General features: G+C 36.0%; 1 protein-coding gene across 1 annotated transcript in view; it reads left to right on the plus strand.

The window, feature by feature from the left end:
* The window catches only part of DNAJC1 (DnaJ heat shock protein family (Hsp40) member C1), a 112,316-nt gene that overhangs the window by 57,480 nt on the left and 34,631 nt on the right, over positions 1 to 20,205 (plus strand). The window contains exons 7-8 of the mRNA XM_074900161.1: positions 1,531 to 1,621; positions 11,022 to 11,188. Coding sequence (XP_074756262.1) covers positions 1,531 to 1,621; positions 11,022 to 11,188 — 258 coding nt within the window. The remainder of the gene's footprint in view (positions 1 to 1,530; positions 1,622 to 11,021; positions 11,189 to 20,205) is intronic.

The following is a 20,205-nucleotide window of genomic DNA, read 5'->3' on the forward strand; positions in this document are numbered from 1 at the left end:
TGGTCCAGCAACAAAAAGTTATGTAAACTCTTTCAGGTTTCTTCTGGGCACGGTGATCTCCTACATAAACCTGGCAGAGAAATCTAACTTCCCATTTCCCGTACCCAAATGTAAAGACAAATAGAGAGTAGGAAGAGGTATTTTGGAAGGAGAGAAAACCTTACTCATCTTTTGTTGGAATTTGTCAGAGTTGTTCTTCAGGAGCTCTGACTTGTATCAGTGAGATGTTCCACGGTATTACAAAGATCTGCTCAGAGCTGGATAGTGATTCTATCCTGTGTTTTCCCACCTTCCTCAAGTATCTTTGAAGGTGTAGGTGCCAGTGTAATGCAAAGAACAACTGTTGTGTTATAGTGTTTTTGCAGAAAGCAATGGTTTTGGATGACTTCTACCATTAGAGGTAGCAATAATGACAGTTTAACTCAGTTTTTATTTTCAAAACTTAAGATGTCTTATTTTTTAATGAGGCCAGATTTTGTTCATTTTATGAAACAATTTATGGAATTGCAGTTGAAATTATAAAAATATTTACCGATTTTTTACAATACATTCTACATTAAAATTTTAATCACCCTTTATATGTAAAAAGTGGGACTATTAATGTAATAACAAGAATAAAATGATTTTTGGCTATAAAGACCTAAAATTAGATTTATCTAATACTATAATTTTAATTTAGTACAATAGATGTTCTGCATGCTTGGAAATGATACATATTAATTTGTCTGTTTCAGTTTTTCTATTATAAATTCATTGGTTTTGAATGAATATAGAAATTTCTTAAACTAGTAAGTGAGAGTAAGAAAACTCTCCACACCTCTTACTTCAGCAAGCTGGTTGTTCATATTGGAAAGCTTTCAACACAAATCTATAATTACTAATTAATCAGATTTTGGAAATATGTACCTTGTGAGATTTGTGACAGGACTTCTAGATTTGTGTATAAATTTGCCACATAGCTTTGAGATTAGAATCTAATTTAATCCTTGGAGAGAAAACTTAATATATATTTTCAACATTTTGTAGAAGTTGGTGTAAAAAAAAAAAGTTTAAGGAAAAAAAGAACAAACCACCAACAAGTTGGATTTTGGAACATGGAGTAAGTGTTGCCCTAATGAGTTCCCGCTAAGAGGACTGCTGGCTAGCAATTGCCTTTGTCCCTGCACACACTACTCTAATTAAAAACTTTTCTTTCTTTCTTGAATTTCCAGACTGCTGATACAAGCAAAGTGGGCACATGGCCTCTTACAAAGCTCTAGGTAGTGATCAGAAATGTTTTTCTAACCATTTTGCTTTTCAGGTTGTCAGTGAGCATCATAGTCTATAATATCAATGCTATTACATTTGAACTTTTATTACACAAAAGTTCTTCATTGTAAACAAATACTTTCTGTATTGAAAATTGCTGTAACTCAGGGAAACCAATGTATCATGAATTTTTTTGCAAGGTTAATTGAGAACTTAAAACAGAGCCATTGCAATAACTTGTTTATATAAGGATGCTAATGCCATTGCAACATTTTCTTAAAGGATGCCAGACAATTATATGTAGAATATAAAGAAACAAAAACGAAGGCGAAAGAAGATGCCCTGGCTAAGGCTGAACTTGAAACACTTCAGAGTGAGTTTTTATCACTGTCTTAATAAACAAAGATATGATATACCTACTACAGAGGATGTATATGAACAAACATTTTTATAATCTTTTAAAATATTTAATATATTTCTGTACTGCTGTTAAATTTAAATAAGCTGCTAATTTTGTGACTGATTTTGCAGTAGGCTGCTGGTTTGTTCCTATAGAAGCATAAAACTCAGGTGATAGTTATATTGTAGCAAGGAAAGCATACTTTGCTAGAAATGTTATTTTACGGGAGGGGGAAATCTCAAATGTATAGATCTCGAAGTATACATTTTTCAGAAGTGACCTCCTGTGTTTTGAGTTTGCTTGTATTCTCTTTGTAAATATTTTTTGAAGATAATATGTTTTATAATTATTTTGTGCCCATTGAGTTGATTTTTGTGATAGAAATTGAACACAATTTGAATTTCCAAAAGCATGGATGCAGACTTCAGAGATGGATTCATGCTATTGTTGAAATAAATGCCTTAAAGTCTCTACACTCTCATAAAAGACCAGAGAAGGCAATTAGCATTTCCCTTAATAAAGTATTCAGACTAATTATTAGGTGACTTTTCTTTTTCTTCTTTCAGTTGTTTGCTTTTGACGATGATTAAACCTACCCTCTTCTGAAGACAATTTTAAGTTTTGTTTTTTGTGTCTGTGTTTGTATGTGCATGCTTGCTTTATTTACTGTACTTAAGTGCATGCTTTTAAGTTCCTTCCTTCTGACAAGTGCATTGAGTGCCCTATAATAATTTACCAGGTTTGAGTATGCATAAGCCCTTAGGCACTTAAAATACAGCTGCATTATTTATATTTACAAAATAGCTTAATTTTGTAAAATCAGCAAAGAGATCCAGTTTCAGTGATAATTCCCAACTTCTCTGTAGCTGAATCTATTTTGAGAAAATGGATAACATTCAGCACCTCAGTGAGCATTGTGGACCCAGGTCAAATCTAGCAAAATAGTGCACTTAATGCTTATTAGGGAAGCCTGCCATTATGTTTGAGATACCTACCACAAAATAGGCCCTTGAAAAGGGTCTTGACTTGTGTTATTAAAAACTTGTTAAATTGTCAGATAGTAACGTATTGCCGTTGTTCAAAATAGCTGGCATACATTCTTCACTGAAATCTGTAAGCTACTGTTTTAAAAGGGCTAGTTTTCAAAAACAGAAGTGCAAGTGAAAGTATAAAGTCGTTAAAATTGTAGTGTGCATGTTCCTGTGATTCAGTGAAAGACCACATGCGAACTTTTCAGTATTTCTCATCTGCCAGGTGTCATGTGAGAGCCACTTTTTTTGTTACTTCCAGTAGCAGTGCCCACACATGAGGTGCACTTTCCCCTCCAGGTCACCCCTGACCTCTTACAGAAGCACCACTCTGTCCCTTGTCATGCCTCTGGGTGTGACATGGTGTGTGACCTCCATGTCTGCCAGGTGACCCAACATCACACACGTGAGCGAGGGCCAGTCCTCACCAGTCTCACTGGTTGATATCCTGCCCTCCCTTGGTAGGTTTGCTGGCAGGGAGCAAGAGGAAGGATTGAGAGTCACCACCTGTAATTAGCAGAGTTTGAAATTTGGCATGGAATTAATTTGGTCAGCCATAGCAGTGCTATGGCTGGGCAGCAGAATGAGCTGTCAGTTACCTTGTTTTAAAGGAAATAAGACTCTCCAGAGAAGAACAAGAGATGTATCTATGTTACTGTAGGCAAAAAAACTTATATATTTTTCTTCCTGAAGCTTGCATGCAAAGCATCTGTTAAATGTGCTTGTTTCATTGTATTTTTCTCCATTGTCACTTCACACTCAGCATAGAAACATTGTAAATCAACAAATGTGCATTTTGTTTGCCCCCATTCTCCTTAATTTTACAGACCATCCGTGGAATTCGAGTTCATAATAACAGTTCCATCTATCTAATTGAGTAAATGTATCTCATGCAGATTAGCAATAGCTGTTTTACAGTGCTTGTTTTTTCATGACCTAATTGCTAGTTTACCCCCATGTCTATCTGCTCTCCTGCTGAAATTGTGTGGCATTCTGTAGGCAGCTTGAACTAAAACCAGACAAGAACACTGGTGGAGGAAAATATAATTTGCAAAGTAGGAAAGAGAGGACAGTATTGAGATTTCATTAAGGTGCTGTATTTGGTAAGGAGTGTGAAAAAGTAATTTCTTGGTAGGTCAATATTATGCACAGTTTTGATTTATTTTTCTGGCACTTTTGCAGTGTTTCTTATCACTTCTCAATCCATTGAAAAATGTCATTACTGCCTTAGTAAAATACAGCTGCTTTACAACTTTACCTTTTTACATTTAGATACTAGAACACAAGACATATTTTTAAATTAAAGTGCTTTAATTTCTTTTAAATTCTCCCACTCCTGTAGCGTCACACATGTGTATAATCTGTGCATCAGGGAATGATTCTGTAACAATAGATAGCCCTGTTCTTCATAGTCATGGGATGTAAAGTAGAGTATGCATTAACTAAACTGAGTTGTCATTAAACTGACTTAGACATACATTATCAGGATAGATGACTGCCAGTTTTTAAACTTAAATTGCAAGGTTTCTAGCAACTCTCCTGGTCCTTTTCTTGCATGGAGTACTTCTTTCAACCATGTCTGTTTTGGGGGAAAATACATCTATTTTTCTTTATACTTAGCATTAGTAGTTCTCTTACTTTCTGTTCTTCTTATGTTTGTTTACTGTGACTTTCAATGTGAAGACTTAAATTTATTTTTAAAATATGCCTTTTTAAAGAAATAGCGTCTGCTAGATATTGCAGGTGAACTCTTCGGTCACAAACATATTTGCATTGTAAATCCATAATTCTTTCCCTGATGTACAAGGCATCTGGAACAATCCATGGCAAGAAACTATTTTGTTTCTGGTTATAAACCATGCTGAATAGTACTTTTTTGTGTGTGTTTTTTCCTCACCCCCTATCATTCAAGCTTTAACTGAAATACAGTCACTAGCCCTATGGCTGCATGACTAACCTTTCTGTACTGGGGCTTTATGATGGTATCTATAGTGTAATTTCTATTTCTGTGTAGGGCTTTATAGTAAGACATGTCTTACCTGAGTTCCTGCCGTGAAAAATCGAGAGCGGTAGTGAAACCTTTAATATATTTGATTGAGTTGGGTTAGGCTTGGTGGTTCTTCCTTTCCAGATGGCCTGTTTTGGCAGGCCTGCTGAAAGGATTTTGAACTTGCAAGCTTGTATGCTTTTTCCAATTGTTTCAACTACAGCATGTCTTTGGGTAGCTTTTTATATTGTTTCATGAAACTTAGGGATAGAAGACATGACTAGATCTTTTAGTATGTGTCTTTCAAAGCCTTACAGGCAAAAATCAGTGAAAAAATACTGCTTTTCGTGGCTCATCTTGTTTGACTTGTACCAGTGATATGCTTCAGCTTTTAGCATCTTGTTATGCAAGTTACAATATTGATCAGAAAACCCTGGGATGCCTTCTGTTCTTCATGGTTTGTTCAGACAGATAGTTTTACTGTTATATAGTTACATATTAATTTCAGTGTGGATTTCTCTAGCTTTAGCTTTCAGTTGTTCATTATTAGCATTTTTCTGTGCTTAAAAAAAGAAGTTTCATTTGTGTGCAGGTTTTCTTTATAATAAAGCATTTCTTTAGCTCTTAATTTCTGTGGATTTTCTGTACTCTAGTTTTCTGATGTAGCTGCAAGTATTAGACCCTGGATTTGTACATAGTGTTCTAATGTTTGTCATCTGATTATAAAATCATGTTTCTTCTAGTATTACTGTTCTGTTTACAGAATCAGATTACCTTACTTCCCATTGCTCTTATAGCTCGTTTCAGATTGCTTGTCCACCATAACCGCAAGCTCTTGCGTCAGAGATTCCTTGCACACAGTTCCTCATAAGTGCAGATATGGCATAAGGTTCTTATGTGTAATTTTCAAAAAGACTTCTGATTTCATTGGTTCCTGACTACCAGCCAGTCTGTATTCCTACTTCTTCCTGTACTTCCCTCTTGATGCTAAGCCATTTTGACCAAATTTATGTTATCGAGCACTATACTGAAGGTGACTTTACATTTACTTCCAAATAATTGACAAATACCTTGGGTAATTGTGTTTGGTATTAATCCCTGCCAAAATGCAGTGTTCACACGCCTGCTCTGTAATGATTTGCTGACAAGAAGGTTCAGAGAAAATGAATTCATATAATGCATGCTTTTTTGGTTGGCGTGGGTGTGAATGTTCTGATCACTTAATTGTTACCTCTGAAGCTTAATTATGGCAAACTAAGTATCATCTGTTTCACTGATTGTTTTGGCAGGCCTGCTGAAAGGATTTAGAACTTGCAAGCTTGTGTGCTTTTTCCAGTTGTTTTAACTAGGCTATATGATGCCTCTCCCTACAAAACTGGCTTCAGATTTTATGGAAAATATTCCATGAACATACAGTGTTATGAGACTTATTTGAAAGAGGCATGCATGGTTTATTTCTAACCCTTTCATATTATGGGGATGACGTGTTTTGGGAAGGGTAGATAGAGAAAAGGATGAAAGACGTCATACCCCACAGCTTGTGAGAAGTTTTCTGTAGTTGAGAATATATTCATCACTAAGCATGTTTTTAGTTAGTTTGCTCAAAAGTAAACTAGCCTCCAGATCACAGTACAGCAGATGTATACATCAGTCTCTAACTTGCGATGCATTAATGTAATCCCATTGACTTTATTGTGAGTACAGAAATGTATATGTTTCAAACATATGTTTGTCCCATATTTGCATTAATATTGAATATAGTTTGCTCCATTTTTTCGATAGACTGTCAAAACCTTAGTATGATTTTTTTCCAGACTTTTGGGTCTGTTGTATTCTATCTGACTGTGTTGCTATACATGCAAGTGAATTTTTCTGTCATGTTTTAAACAAATTTTAATGCTGTAAATGCTTTTGTTGTCTTACATAGTTACATAGGTAAGTGAACAGTGTTGAAAGAAAAGGAGATCTCAGTGCACTATCTTACTGCCTTGCCAAAAAGGTGTTTGTTGTCTACCTGTGTGTGTGGTCATATTTCTTGCTTAACACATGAGATACCAATTAGTCTGTCCCTTTCTGTGATTTTTTTCAAAACATCACTGTCTTTTTTGACCATATTGTCTGTGAATTCTTGTTCATGCTTAAAGCTTGGAAGTCTGGCAGAGAGAGGGAGCTCCAGCTTGATGTGGCGTATTTTCTTTTCAGAAGTGTTGCACTTCTTTTTGTTTCGTTTCTTTCTATATGAAGTGGTCACTTTTTCTGTGAGAAATTATCTGAATTCTTTACATCAGCTGGCAGGTAAAAATTGCTAAGATTGATAAAATTAATGTAGTAACAAGGTGGAAGGACTAACAAGGAAGGTCAAAATATCTGATTATGTGCAAATAATTAATCAAACTTCAAAACACAGATTATGACATCATAAACTAGTAAAATGTATAGCCGGTACTGGAATAATATTGGAGGCATTTAGAAACATAAAGTCCTGTACTCTTAGAAGAGTTAGCTAGTTGTTATCTTGTTAAAGTCTAGGGATCCCAGTCATGGGAATGTTTATATGCTGTTCAAACATAGGGGACAAATTATATTTCTCCTTTTAACTCTTAAATTGTAAGTCAAATTTAGTCTTCTGGTAAAGAACTTGATAGATCTAAAGGTGGAAAATACTCATAGAAAATTAGTATTCTTGGAGTATGAATTCAGCAAATGATAAAGTAATAAATCGTGTAAAATACTGATCATTTTACATTGGAGTGGCAGACATCAAACAATTTCCATAGTGCTTATGATCTTGGATTATCCATTTACTTTCTGCTGTTGCCTGTTTTTTTTTTTTATTCTATTTAATAAACTAGAAAAGTTACTACACTGTAATTTGGCAATTGAAATACATAATGTTCTCAGAACATAGTAGTGGTAGTAAGCTATTCATTTACCTTATTGAGCTTGAAGTCAGGCACTGGTTTCACCATGACTGTTTCTCTCCACTGCATTTAGTTGTATGAGCACTAGTAACTCTGGCATAGTTGTTTGCTGGTTATTGGTGCCCACATAGGGCATAGTGGTCTGATTGGGTCTCCAGTGGACAGCAGGTAGGCTGTCATAAAACTGGGAGGAACCTCTGAAATATTTTTCTGTATTCTTTTCCTGCATTTCAGTTAGGTTTATACACAGCAGTATTAGAACACTATTTGAGACTGGAGGAGAAAAATGCATTTTAAGAGCCTGTTCTGTTACAGTGGATGGCCATGTAGCCTAAACCCTGCACCATCAGAAGATGATGTGGAGCATTAAGGGAACACTTGTGTTTCAAAACTCTGAATCGCATTTGCAGTTGTGGCTGCTGTTGGCACCTTCAAACACATCCTTGCTTTAGGTTGTGGTGGTGATGGCAGCACCAGCTTCCTGGCTGTCTGTCAAGCCTTAGCAGATGAAGGATTCAGCTGTCCAGGCATCATCTACTGTTTGAAAAACCTGATCCTTATTCTCTTCAGGGGAAAGCGGCAGGTCAGGTCAGAGGTGTCTTTTGGGGTGCCAGCTGAACTGCTGATAATGAAAAGATGACATGAAGGAGAGAAATTTCAGTCTTAGGTGTCTGCTGTGGACTTTTGTTGTTTGGGTGAAATAGTTTGTGATCTGTTTTGTTTTCTCCATCTTCACCTGAAAGAACAACAGTGCTTGGCTGCCTTAAGTTGAAGCTTCATGGTGTACATCATTACCTCTGAACATGACTTCTGAACTACCCCTGTCTAAAATCCTTTACTGTTAAATCACTTTTATGTGCTTCCCTATTCTAAAAAGTGGCTTTGGAAAATTCTGAGGTGAAACTGTTCTCAGTGGGTTATTGGGAGCCCTATGTCAAAGGTGCTGTGACTTCAATTCTGTTTATTTTTTTAATTCAATATGGCAGCCATTGTGGTATGTAAGGAATATGCTGAACTCTCTATTTATTTATTTTATATATGCATGGGAGACAGTAGAGACAAGTATTTTAATTCTGGTTGAGTGCTTGTTTGAGGTTATACAGCCATCTTCTCTAGGTGGGAGTTCTCATTCCTTTGATAGTGAGCAAACAGTGGGGTGTCTTACCTATGTTAGGTCTTTCTCTCCCACTGATTGCCTGAAGCAAGCTTAGATACCATCTTTTTGATACCTCATTTTAAAGTGGGGTGCAGTGTCTTCTGGAAATACAGAATTAGTTCTGAAACTACAGAAATAATCAAGATGACCTATTGTAGGCTAGGCTTTAATTTTAAAATGTTAGTTAGATGCATTCAGGCATTTTCAACTGTTTGAATATTTTGAGTGGGAAAATGAGCAAACAGTAGCCGATGGGGTGCAAGATACAGGGAAATCTAACTGTCTTGGTGTGTTTCCACTGTAAAGTCAACACACAGTGTGCTTGATTATTTTGCAGGATTGAAATACAGTAGTGGAAATTGTAATTTAAGGTAACTTCCTAGAATATTTTTGCCAGTATATGTTTGCAGTAAATAGCCGGTGAAGCCATTGTTACTTATCCATGCAAACCTTAACTCTTGACTCCAGAAGCTATTATACGGCAGCTTTGGAGAAAAAGGAGATAATGGTTAATATATGTGATTTGTTTATAAAAATTACCTTTTGAAATAGATCAAAAGAATTTTGCACCAGTATTGTCTTTAATAACATCCACACAATGAGAGAAATTCTGGTTAACATTTTGGGCTTTCTTTTAGTTTTGTTTTCTGGAGGAGTATATGTAATTTCAGTATATTTGCTATGTGTGCCTATAGAAGGATGCTAAAAAAAAATTCCAAATAGATCTTTTTACTTAGTATTTTGTTTATTGAGAGTAATTTGACAATTACAAGCAAAGTTAGAGATTTTTTCATAAAACCAAGTCTCTGAACAACGTATATTTAAAAGTTTAAAAGATTAGTCATTCTGTTGACTTCCAAGATCTGTATGAATTTCCTGTTCTTTTTAGACTTGCACAAGGTGTTAGGAAACAGTTCTTTCTCCATTTATGGTTTTCTTAAATATTCAGTTCCTACAAGTTTGTCAAGTCCATGGAGTCTTTTCACTGTGCTCTTCCTGTACAAATACTGTTAGGAAATGGAATTCTGCATCAGAGTATGTAGGGAACAGTCCTTCTGTCCTCTTCAGGATTTTTTTTTTAAGAAGGTTTTTTATGATAAAAAGACATTACTTCTCTGATGCTCAGAAAAGCATTAGGGCATGGTTGCAAAGGCAGATAAGCTGATCTAATGGCCCACTGCTGTGGAGAAGTGTATTTCTCCTTTTCCTTGCCCACCACCTTTAAACAACTTGGATTTTTTCTTCTGGAGTGTAAAGGAGTAATTTTCTACAAGATTAGTGAATTAGTTTGGTAAGCGATTGGAGGACTGTCGAAGCACAAATAGAAGAGAGAGGAGCACATAAGCACACAACGGAGAGTGGAAAGGTGGAGGTAGAGCAGCAGTTTTCTCTTTTAACTGCAGCCAGCCATTAAATCAGCTCTTTCAGTTCAGTAGCATCCAGTTATATTTTTAAAACAATAAGAAAATAACAAGAGTCCCACTTGACATACCTGAGGTTTCTGGATGATTTCTGAGGGTTCAAGCTTCTTTTTCTGATCCTCGTCCTCTTGTCTTTTCTATGTTCTGGCAATTTTCAATCAATCTTAAATCTTCCAGATAATCTTCTATAGCAGTTATGTTTTCAGTTGCTGAGATTTAAGTGGCTGCTGTCTCTCCTTCCTGTCCCCTAAGTCTGCTGCTCCCATTTAATATATTTGAAGGACAGAGAGTAGAAAAGAGTGATCAATTTGAGAAATTAGGTCCAACATTTAAATATTCCTAAATGTGAAAGTGCTAGAACAGAGCTATTTATAGTTACAGAAGTCTGAGAACAGAGAAACTAACCACTGATTCAGAAGCTTTTACTCAGCACAGCTGACCATAAAGTAATACAAAATTGTCTAAAACTCACCTTTCTACCTTTGCCAGTTTCTTTGAAGCCACCTGGACTTTCAAAATCTTTTAACAGTTCCCTATGCTTTTGCTTCTACTAATCTTAATTGCCAGGTGGTGTAGGAGTGACAAGAGCTAACTGTGATTTTTGAGGAGCTCTTCATTTGGCCCTTTAAAGCATAGTTCAGGTAGAAGAGGGTCTTAGTGGGTGCATTGCTATTTACTTTTCATAAAAATAAAAATACTATGCAAAACTGAATTCTCTTTTTAGCAAAGAAATTGAAGTCCCTTCCTCAGTGAAAATTTTAATATAGCATTAAGAGTTGAGGAGCTAGGCCTGCTTCTGAATTACACTTCTCTGCTGTATTAGTAGCAATACTTTTTTCTTCTTTTTTACTTTTCTGTAGAGGAGAAGAAGCCTAAAGTCAAGAAACCAAAATCAGAATTCCCTGTATACACGGTCCTGGAATCAAGTGCATATATACCATCGTATGATCATGGAGCTTCAATTGAAGAGATTGAGGAACAAATGGATGATTGGTTGGGAGGCAGGAACAAAACACAAAAAAAGAAGGTAAGTTAAAAATTTTTCCTGTGTTATATATGTTTCATTTGCTTGCCTTTTAAGAAAATGGAATATTGTATGCATACCACCACAATATTCATATACCATTGAAGTCTAGAGAAGTATTAATTGTCAGGCAGAGACATAATGGAAAAGATTATATCGAAATTCAGTATAATTTGTGTAATGATACTGGAAATCTTGTTATAATAAGATGTCGATTAAAATATATGGAAGCTCTCTACAGTTTCTAATGTAAATACTGTTCTTGTTTGCTAGAAATTAGCAGAACATAATGCAGTCAAGTTTTGAAGCTTGGTTCTTTCTCTTAATTCCAGTTAATAACATTTTGATTGCTAGAATAGATTCTTCTCTACTTGAAACAAAAGCAAAGTGGGGGAAAAAAGAGAAACCTTTGCTTTTTAATATCCAGGTGTAGTATCTTTTGATTACAGAACTGCTTATGTACTTGTGCATTTCATCCGACTTATACAAAAGCCATAACAATTCACCTTAGGCCTGTTGTTAAGGTTCTTTCTACTTAGAGATAAGGTGTCTTAGTTACAGTGTAACTGTCTTCTGGTAAACTTTATTAAAACATACTGGCTTGAAAATGTGTAGTTTTCATCTTAGAACTGAGATACACAGGTGACAGAAAAAATGTTATAAATTGGTCTCCTGACTTGAAAATCTGCCTTGCTTGTAAGACTGAAGTGAGAGGAATGGTGTGTTTGGTGTAGAGTTAAGGCAATACATTGATTTCAGCATCAAAGCAGTGAAAGAAGTTCCTGCTGTCATTTGTTTGATTCCTCTCTGCTGCAGATTTGCTTACTCCTTGGTTGTTTTCAAGCCTGTGAAAAACACTCCCTCCCGTTCTAGCCAGACCTAAAATTCTTACTAAAAGAATTTTGTGTCACCTGTTTAATCATCTACCACTATTGGATTCTGAAGTTTCACAACTTCCCAGTTGTCACTCTTCTTTTGATGTTACTTTTATCTTTCTGTATTATTTAGTACATCTGCGTTATGTTTGCTTTTATATTTCTGTAACAAATCCGTTGTGCAAATGTGCTTAGCTTTTGACTTCTGTGTAAGGGATTGGATCCTTATTAAACACTGGAGCATATTTTCACGTACTTCGAGAAAGTAAGAACTCAGGTTCTTAACTCTGTAGAGTTATCTGGGAGTCAAGACCCTATGTACAGTCATTACTTTGTGTACCTTAACACAAGAGCACCCCTGGATTGGCTTCCTGTTAGTTGCAGCTGTGAACCAGCTTTGTTTACCAGGCTGTGTGGGCAGATGATTAAAGGAGAAAAGATGTATGTTTGTTTACAATCGCTTGGGTTGGTTGCATGCTTGACTACCTGAATCCCCAAATTCACCCTCCCCTCTGATGGAAATTAAGCCCTTCTTTGGATTTCCATGAAAATCAAGGAATTGAATAAGGCTGGGCCTAGTCCATTTATAATTTTGCACCTCCTACAGAGAATATATAGAAGTTGTGTCTTCAGAGACACTGCTAAGAGAACAAGTTGTAGGTACATGCTTTCAGAAACAGGAGTCACAAAAATTAAAACATATCGAACTGTTATTAAAAGGTAAGTAACTTGTTTTTCTATGCTTACACCTGGATGTTCACTATTGCATCTCATCACTTTGATTCATGAGGAGTTTTTTTGACTTATATTTGGTTACAAATGAGGTTAACATTTTAGGGATAAGCAGGCAATTTGCAGGTATACTGTCTGGGTAAAGTGTTTGACCTGAACAAACGGTGATGAGGTGTGCTTCCGTTCCTTGACAGCTAATATGTTACCATAATGCAAAATCGACATTTAATACAGCAGTGGAGAGAAACAGATTCATAAACTGTACAAAGAAATGGAGAATATGAGTTACTGGCTCTAGTAGTTTTTAAGAGACATTTGTATGTCAATATGAGAATGTCTGTGTCATACAATTTGTAATAAGCTCACTGGAAAAACTGTTGTACCACAAGTGAATTGTTCCTAACTGTCATTCGACACATTTTACATTTTAAAGATGTATTTTCCTCCACTACACATCATAGATGAACTAGGACAGCATCCCTCTTCTACCTCCCTCTTCTACTTCTTGCATGGATGTGCAATAAAGTGGTATGTAACATTCACCTTTCAGTTCTGCTTTTCTTACGAGGAACTTACTTAACTTCTGCAAATCATTTTGCCATCAGAATTTTTCTTGGGATTGTCATGCTTCACTCATGAGAAAGCTTGTTAGCTTTTCTTTTTAATTCTTTTATTTCATGATAGCTGAGGGATGTGGACTGTGTACAGCCAGCCAGGCTTGAGAACAGTTATCTGTGTAGAAAGGTCAGAGTATCTTGATAAAATAGTATGTTACTCTGTCATCCATCCAGAAATGAGGAAATGAAGTTGCTGTCCCTGGTGTTGGTATCCTGAGTATAGATGATTACAATTAATTTCATACTGCTCGTGAGCTCCTTTGCTTTAGGAGGTGCCTATAATCCATGGACTAGTGTTTTGGAAGTGTTGTACCATGCGGAGTGCCCAGTTTCATAAAAATTTAGATTATATTCAGTTGTTAGTGATTACTTTTTTTTTTTAGTACTTTATGATATTTGAATGCTTAGATCCCTTTCATGTTGGTGTTCAGTGTTTTAGTTTTTTGTTTTTTGTTTTTTTTTTTTAAAGCTGGTTTAATGGCTCATGGGCTACAGTCCTGTAAGCTGTTTACTAATGTTTTTTCCAGTTTGAGAGAGTATGTTTGCGCTTTTTGGAAGAGTGAATTTGGAAGTCTAAGGTTATGAATTCAAATGCATCTAAGTTGTATAAAAGAAAACTTCTATTGTTCCATCTGCAACAGGAATCCAGATATTTTTCTGACAGATATTAATCTAGGAAATAACATTATCATAGACTAAATAGCTCTGTAAAGTAGATTTGCCAACATGAAGAAGATATAATGGCTTTCAGAAGTGTCTGACTCACCATGGTTTCATTAAGGTTACATAAGAGCTCTACATCTTATTTGTAGATCAAGAGTGTGGCTTTGGCACTGCAGAAAAATAAAATGACAATTTTCTTTGTAAAATAAATATTGCTAATTTTTGATGATAACTGGAATTACGTTTGGTTGACACAACACCTAAGGATATGGTGTAGTTGGCAACTGTCAATGTTAGGTTAATGGTTGGACTAGGTGATCTTCAAGGTCTTTTCCAACCTAGATGGTTCTGTGATTCTTATGTTGGGGGCCCCAGAGCTGGACACTGCACTCCAGGTGGGGTCTCATGAGAGTGGAATAGAGGAGCAGAATCACCTCCCTCGACCTGCTGGTCATGCTTTTCTTGATGCAGCCCGTTTGGCTTTCTGGACTACAGATGCACACTGCCAGGATCATGTTGAGCTTCTCGTCAACCAGCACCCTCAAGTCCTTCTCCTCAAGGCTGCTCTTAGTCTGTACTCCACCCAGCCTGTATTTGTGCTTGGGATTGCCCATGTGCAGGACCTTGCACTTGGCCTTATTGAACTTCACGAGGTTCGCATGGGCCTACCCGTCAAGCTTGTCAAGGTCCCTCTGGAAGGCACATCCCTTCCCTGCAGCAGCAAACTTGCTTCATTCTCCCAGTTCCTGCCTTTGCCTTCTGCATCTTAGCCATTGTGACTGGAGCACTCGAGCACTTGCTGGTGAAGACTGAGGCAAGAAAGTCGTTGAGTACCTCAGCCTTCTCTGTGTCCCAGGTAACCAGGTCTCCTGTCTCCTTCTAGAGAGGGCCCACATTTTCCCTAGTCTCCCTTTTATCACCAACGTACCTATGGAAGCTTTTCTTGTCACCCTTGATGTCCCCAGCCAGATTTAATTCTGTCAGGGCTTTCACTTTTCTAACCCGATCCCTGGCTGCTTGGACAGTTTCACCGTACTCGTCCCAGGCTACCTGTCCTTGCTTCAATCCTCTGTAGGCTTCCTTTTCATGTTTGAACTTGTCCAGGAGCTTGCTGTTCATCCATGCAGGCCTCCTGGCATTGGACTTTTTGTATAGTTTTGATTGTTGCACTTTTCAGAAGAAAGTAACAGAAAGACTAGATCAGAAGACAGAAAGACAAAAAGAAATTTAGAAAATCATATTTATGAGGAAAGGTTAAATAAATTAAGTTTTTGACCAGAAGAGGGAAGCTTTTGGGAAATAACTGGATGCATGGTTTTAACAGTCCGTTACGGGCTGTTTTAGGTAAAATGGTGATAATTTATCATTACTTACTGCCTTTCATGGATTTGGAGAGAAAGACATACTGAATTTAATTTGCAGCAAGTATGTTTAAATTCAGATTTGGGAACAAATATAGGGGAACATGAGTAACTAGATTATTTATGAAACCTTTCTTTGGTCATCTATCCCATTAAACTCTATCTGTTGAAAATAGTGTAAGCAGACTCAATTGTATTTGAGAGCATGAAAATGAAGTAATGAGACGATTTTTTTTTTATATATATGAAATCATATACTTAGCTAGCACTAAATTGCATATTCATATAGCACTGTTTACACTATTAATGCCAACTGGATGACTACAGAGCTGAGAGGAGTTACTAAAAGCTGATTCTCATGATGATAACAAAACTCTTCAAAGCAAGTACTGAAAAAGTTTATTTCTGAAACTGGTTTTGTTTTGTCACTGAATGTTTGTACTCCCAGATTACATCTTCTTTTCAGGTTGTTAAAAGGAGATAAGTAGCTTAATTTACTTAGCTCAAACTTCTGATTTTTTTGTCTTTGTCATGAAAAATTGGCTGGAAAAAGTGTTCTGTGTGTGCTTGTTGGGAATTAAGAGAAATTTAGAGAGAATGTTACTGTGGGCTTCCTTCTAGGTTGCATTATTTTGTAGTCTGCATATATTATTAAGCCATTATTGCATTCCTTTGTAGTTGTTTAACACTTTACTTTCCTGTTGAGCGACCTATTATGTGGAGCTGGAAGAAAAAAGAGGAATTTGTTAGAGGACATGTTTTGTTACATCTGATCTTGTTCTGTCCTTTCTGCAAATATTCATGCAAGAATATATCTATTTACTGTTTCTGGAATCATTCAATTGATGAATCATTGCCAAGTAATTTCTCTCCCAGTGGGATTTCTTTCATATTCTTTGTTCTGGGTTGATTTTACATGATTTGTAACACACGTTGTTTTCATGAGGGTTCATTGTTTATGTGAATAATGTTGTTGTTGCATGAAAATCTTGGCCCTTGAGAAATCAATGGGAGATTTATCGTTGTCTTCAGTGCGACCAGGATTATAATTCCTTTTGGTTTACAGATTCCTCATCTTCTCACGCTGGAATCTCCTCTTCATTCCATATCATTATTTGACTGATTCATCTCTGAAGATAGAGTTCCAAGTTCTACCTCAATGAGGGGTGAATACTTTTGACCTTTTGGTATTTACTTGCTCTGTAAAGGGGAGATAAAGGTGGAGAAAGACAGTGCCTGATCCCTTCCAGCTGGGCCAGATGTATGGATAAAAAATCATGTTTCTCATTATTTTTGTTTTTCATGTTATCCTGCGGCACTTCTTGGCATTTGGGGGTTTTTTGATATTGCAGGAGCACCTGGCTTGATTTTACTAAAGCAGGACTAGTAAAAACTATTTTTGTGCACAGAGCTTGGGAAGCATAGTTAACATGGATCTCCTGCATTTGCTACACTTTACATTTTGCCCTTAAATTAGGATTATTAAAAATACTGTGAAACGAAAGTATATGTAAGTATTGGTTTTATACTATTTATTGGTAGATGCTGGAAATACAGTAGTTACCATTTTTTCCAATTACTGAACTGTAGGCTGTGGTCATCTCGTACTGAACTCTTTTCTGGTTAAAATGGAGTTTGTGTTTTTATTTTTTTCAGCCTAGGCCATCAAAGCACTGTGTTTCATAGATAGGATATTGATAACTGAGTGAGCTTTTTAATCATGAAGGTTTTATTTGAAAGCTGGCTGTGGAACAACAATATAAAATAACTTTAAATGTACAAAGGAGGTCTTGCTTTATAGCATTGAAAGGCAAAATGCTGTACAAATGCTAAATTATTATTTTGTTAGTTTAAAAAGTATAGTTTTGACAATTAAATCTTAGTCATTTTATAGTCTTGCACATTTCATAATTGCCAGCTAGCCTGCCACCTGCTCTCTGCTGCCTTGAATCTTCCCACATCTGTGCTGCTTTGAAATCTGAGTATGCTTTTTCTTTAGTAGCAAATAACATGGTGCTTGTTCTAATCAGACGTCATATGACGGATTACCTGAATACAGTTTCCAGGCTTTTAAAAAATGTTAATTCCTTAAGCAAGCAGTTTGTATCTTAGCAGGATTAAGGTGCTGTGTAAACCAGATGTTTTAATAAATTGGTCTTTGAGGGGAAGGGTTATTCTGTTTTGGTGTGCTACCTGAGGTCATCTAATTTTGAAATAATTTTATTTTTCTGAGCAGTGAAACAAATATGGTATCTGAAAAGTGCGTCTGTATTCTAAATCTCTTTTATTCCTCGTGCAGGTACAAGTTAGAAACTAGCAGTCCAAGGTCCTCATGGTATCCTGCTAGTGTGCCTCAACTCTGACCCAGAGGGATTGCTATAGGTTGAGAAAGTAAATCATTCTGTGCCCACTGAATTTAAGGCTCTATATTGAGACTGCCAGCAACTATACCTGTTAGTGTCAGTTATGAAGCTGTTCACTAGGAGCTAGTCTTAGCTCATAATACATTTTAACCAGAGCTCCAAACTCATCAAATGGTGATGACTTTGAGTCACTATTGATCTGGACCATATTGAATTTAGTAACCCTGAGGTGAAAACTCAGTATTCTATTACCAAACTCTTAAGCAATGCAGTGTCTCTGAAAAGATACTTCATTTAAAAAAAACGCCCAAAAGCCTCCATTAGAGTGGTACTGAAAATGTTAAGTCAGAAGACTCCAGGTTTTCCTGTGGTTTATTATGCTTTATGTCACCACAAATGTGGCAGACTCAGCCTGAGTAGCATATTGGGTTTTGCATTTTAAAATAACTCCACATTTATGTCCTATAGGTAACTCCTACAGTTATTATATTTACATTAGAGTTATTAGTGGTTAATGGAAAAGCTACTTTTGTCCTATGTGCATTTTGAAGTAGGTGTTTAAGTCCACCTATATAATATACTTGGGCTCCTGCCTGAAGTCAGTGGACAGGTACAGAACAATGTGTACATGTTTCTTCTGTGTAGCAGAATGATATTGATGGGACAGTGTGGAAAAGGCACCCTTTTGTTTATATACTGTGTTTGTGAAGTAGGGAACAGGACTAAATTTATCAGTAGAGAGACATCTTGGTTATTCTAAAATGTTTGTGTAAATTTTTTTGCCCTATACATACATATTAGTGATTAGATTCCTCTTTCTCTTCCTCTTTGCTAGCCAGCAAGTCAGCCTAATGAACAAAACTAGAAAAACTTTGATTTTTTTTTTCCAAGTATCACACTTAACAGCCATTGTTTTTGTTGGTCTTATAGCCGATCTTTTTGTTTCTTTATGTGACTGTTGAACCAGAGCAGTCTATTTCTAGCAAATTAGTGTATTTAGCATACTTCTAGCCAATTGGTGTATTTTTAATTTTGTTTAGAAACAATAGATTTATGTACTCCTTGAATCATCTTTCCTTAAATGCAGACAATAACCTTCTTTGCAGTCTTCTGTCTTAAATATTTAAGTCTCTATGGACTTTACTTTGGACTTGAATAGCTTTAAGGAGAAAATAAATATGGGATTTTTTAATAACAGTGGTTTTAATTATTGAGTTTTCCTTGGACAGGATGACCCACGTTTAAATCTAGAATAAGACCTTTCTGCTTTTGAGCTGTGAATATCAAATTCATTAGGGTCAGAAATCTAACTTCATCTGCAGTATTAAACTTCCAGGTTTTTTAATTCTCAGCTTTTCTTAAGGAAGAAGAAAGTTATAGGATGATGATATATTCTTCAGCTAGCATCTCAAGTTGATGTTTTCAGTGTTATGGCAGATATACATCAAAGAACAAATTCTATTTGTAAATACAAAGTGAAGAAAATAAATTCTCCTCGTGATGGATTCAGAGAAAATAGTTATGACTGGAACAAATGCCAGTAAGTAATTGTAAGCATTGTAGTAAGCATTGAACCAAGAGTTATGGAGTTATGCCTAAAATAGGTCAGGAATATATAAAAAGTGTGAAGAAACACTAACAACTGGTATGTAAAAATGTGAAATTTACGTATTTCCTTTTCTGCCTTTCTCTCTTCAACTAGTTAGGTTGGATGGGTTAACAAAGCTAACTTTATTTATTCTTGTGTTTATAAAAAGTAATAATGTATTTATAGAATATGTAATTCAATAATAATCTGCATTAAAGTGTGTCATGTTCAGGCTGCTGATAACTAGTATGGGTGGAGAGGTGTTGTAACCTATGCAAGCCGGAAAGTTATGCTGTGTGCCTTTAAGGAGAATATTAAAAAGCATCTAAATTACATAGAGAAATGATTTGATATGACAGCCAGGGAGAAAGTTTTTTGGGAACAGTATGTTTCACAGCACAACCAAAATTCAGTCTAGATTGCAAAGGAAACAATCAGCCAAAATATATATTTCCCTAAGGATATTTCCTAAAGATAGTAACAATATGTTATATAAACACTTATACACTAGTTTTTTAAAAAAAATCAGCTGTGCATATGTGTTGAATTAAGGCTATACAGTTGACATTTGCCTGATATTTCCTGATCTTGATTGAGTTTTTAAACTTTCTGTCTAATTAAATATAGTAGCACAGGTTCTTGTCTTGTACAGACAAGAAGAATAATGCACTGATTTCAACACCATGCTATAGATGCTGTGGTGTCAAATTCTAGCTTTCAGTAGTTTTTCAACTGAATATGTATTCCAGAAGAAGTGATTGATGTGATTTGCTGCCATAATTCAGTCTGACTAGTTTTATGTGTGTGTCTTCTGTATGTAG

Source organism: Athene noctua, chromosome 2 (genome assembly GCF_965140245.1).
Source record: "Athene noctua chromosome 2, bAthNoc1.hap1.1, whole genome shotgun sequence".
Classification (NCBI taxonomy): Eukaryota; Metazoa; Chordata; class Aves; order Strigiformes; family Strigidae; genus Athene; species Athene noctua.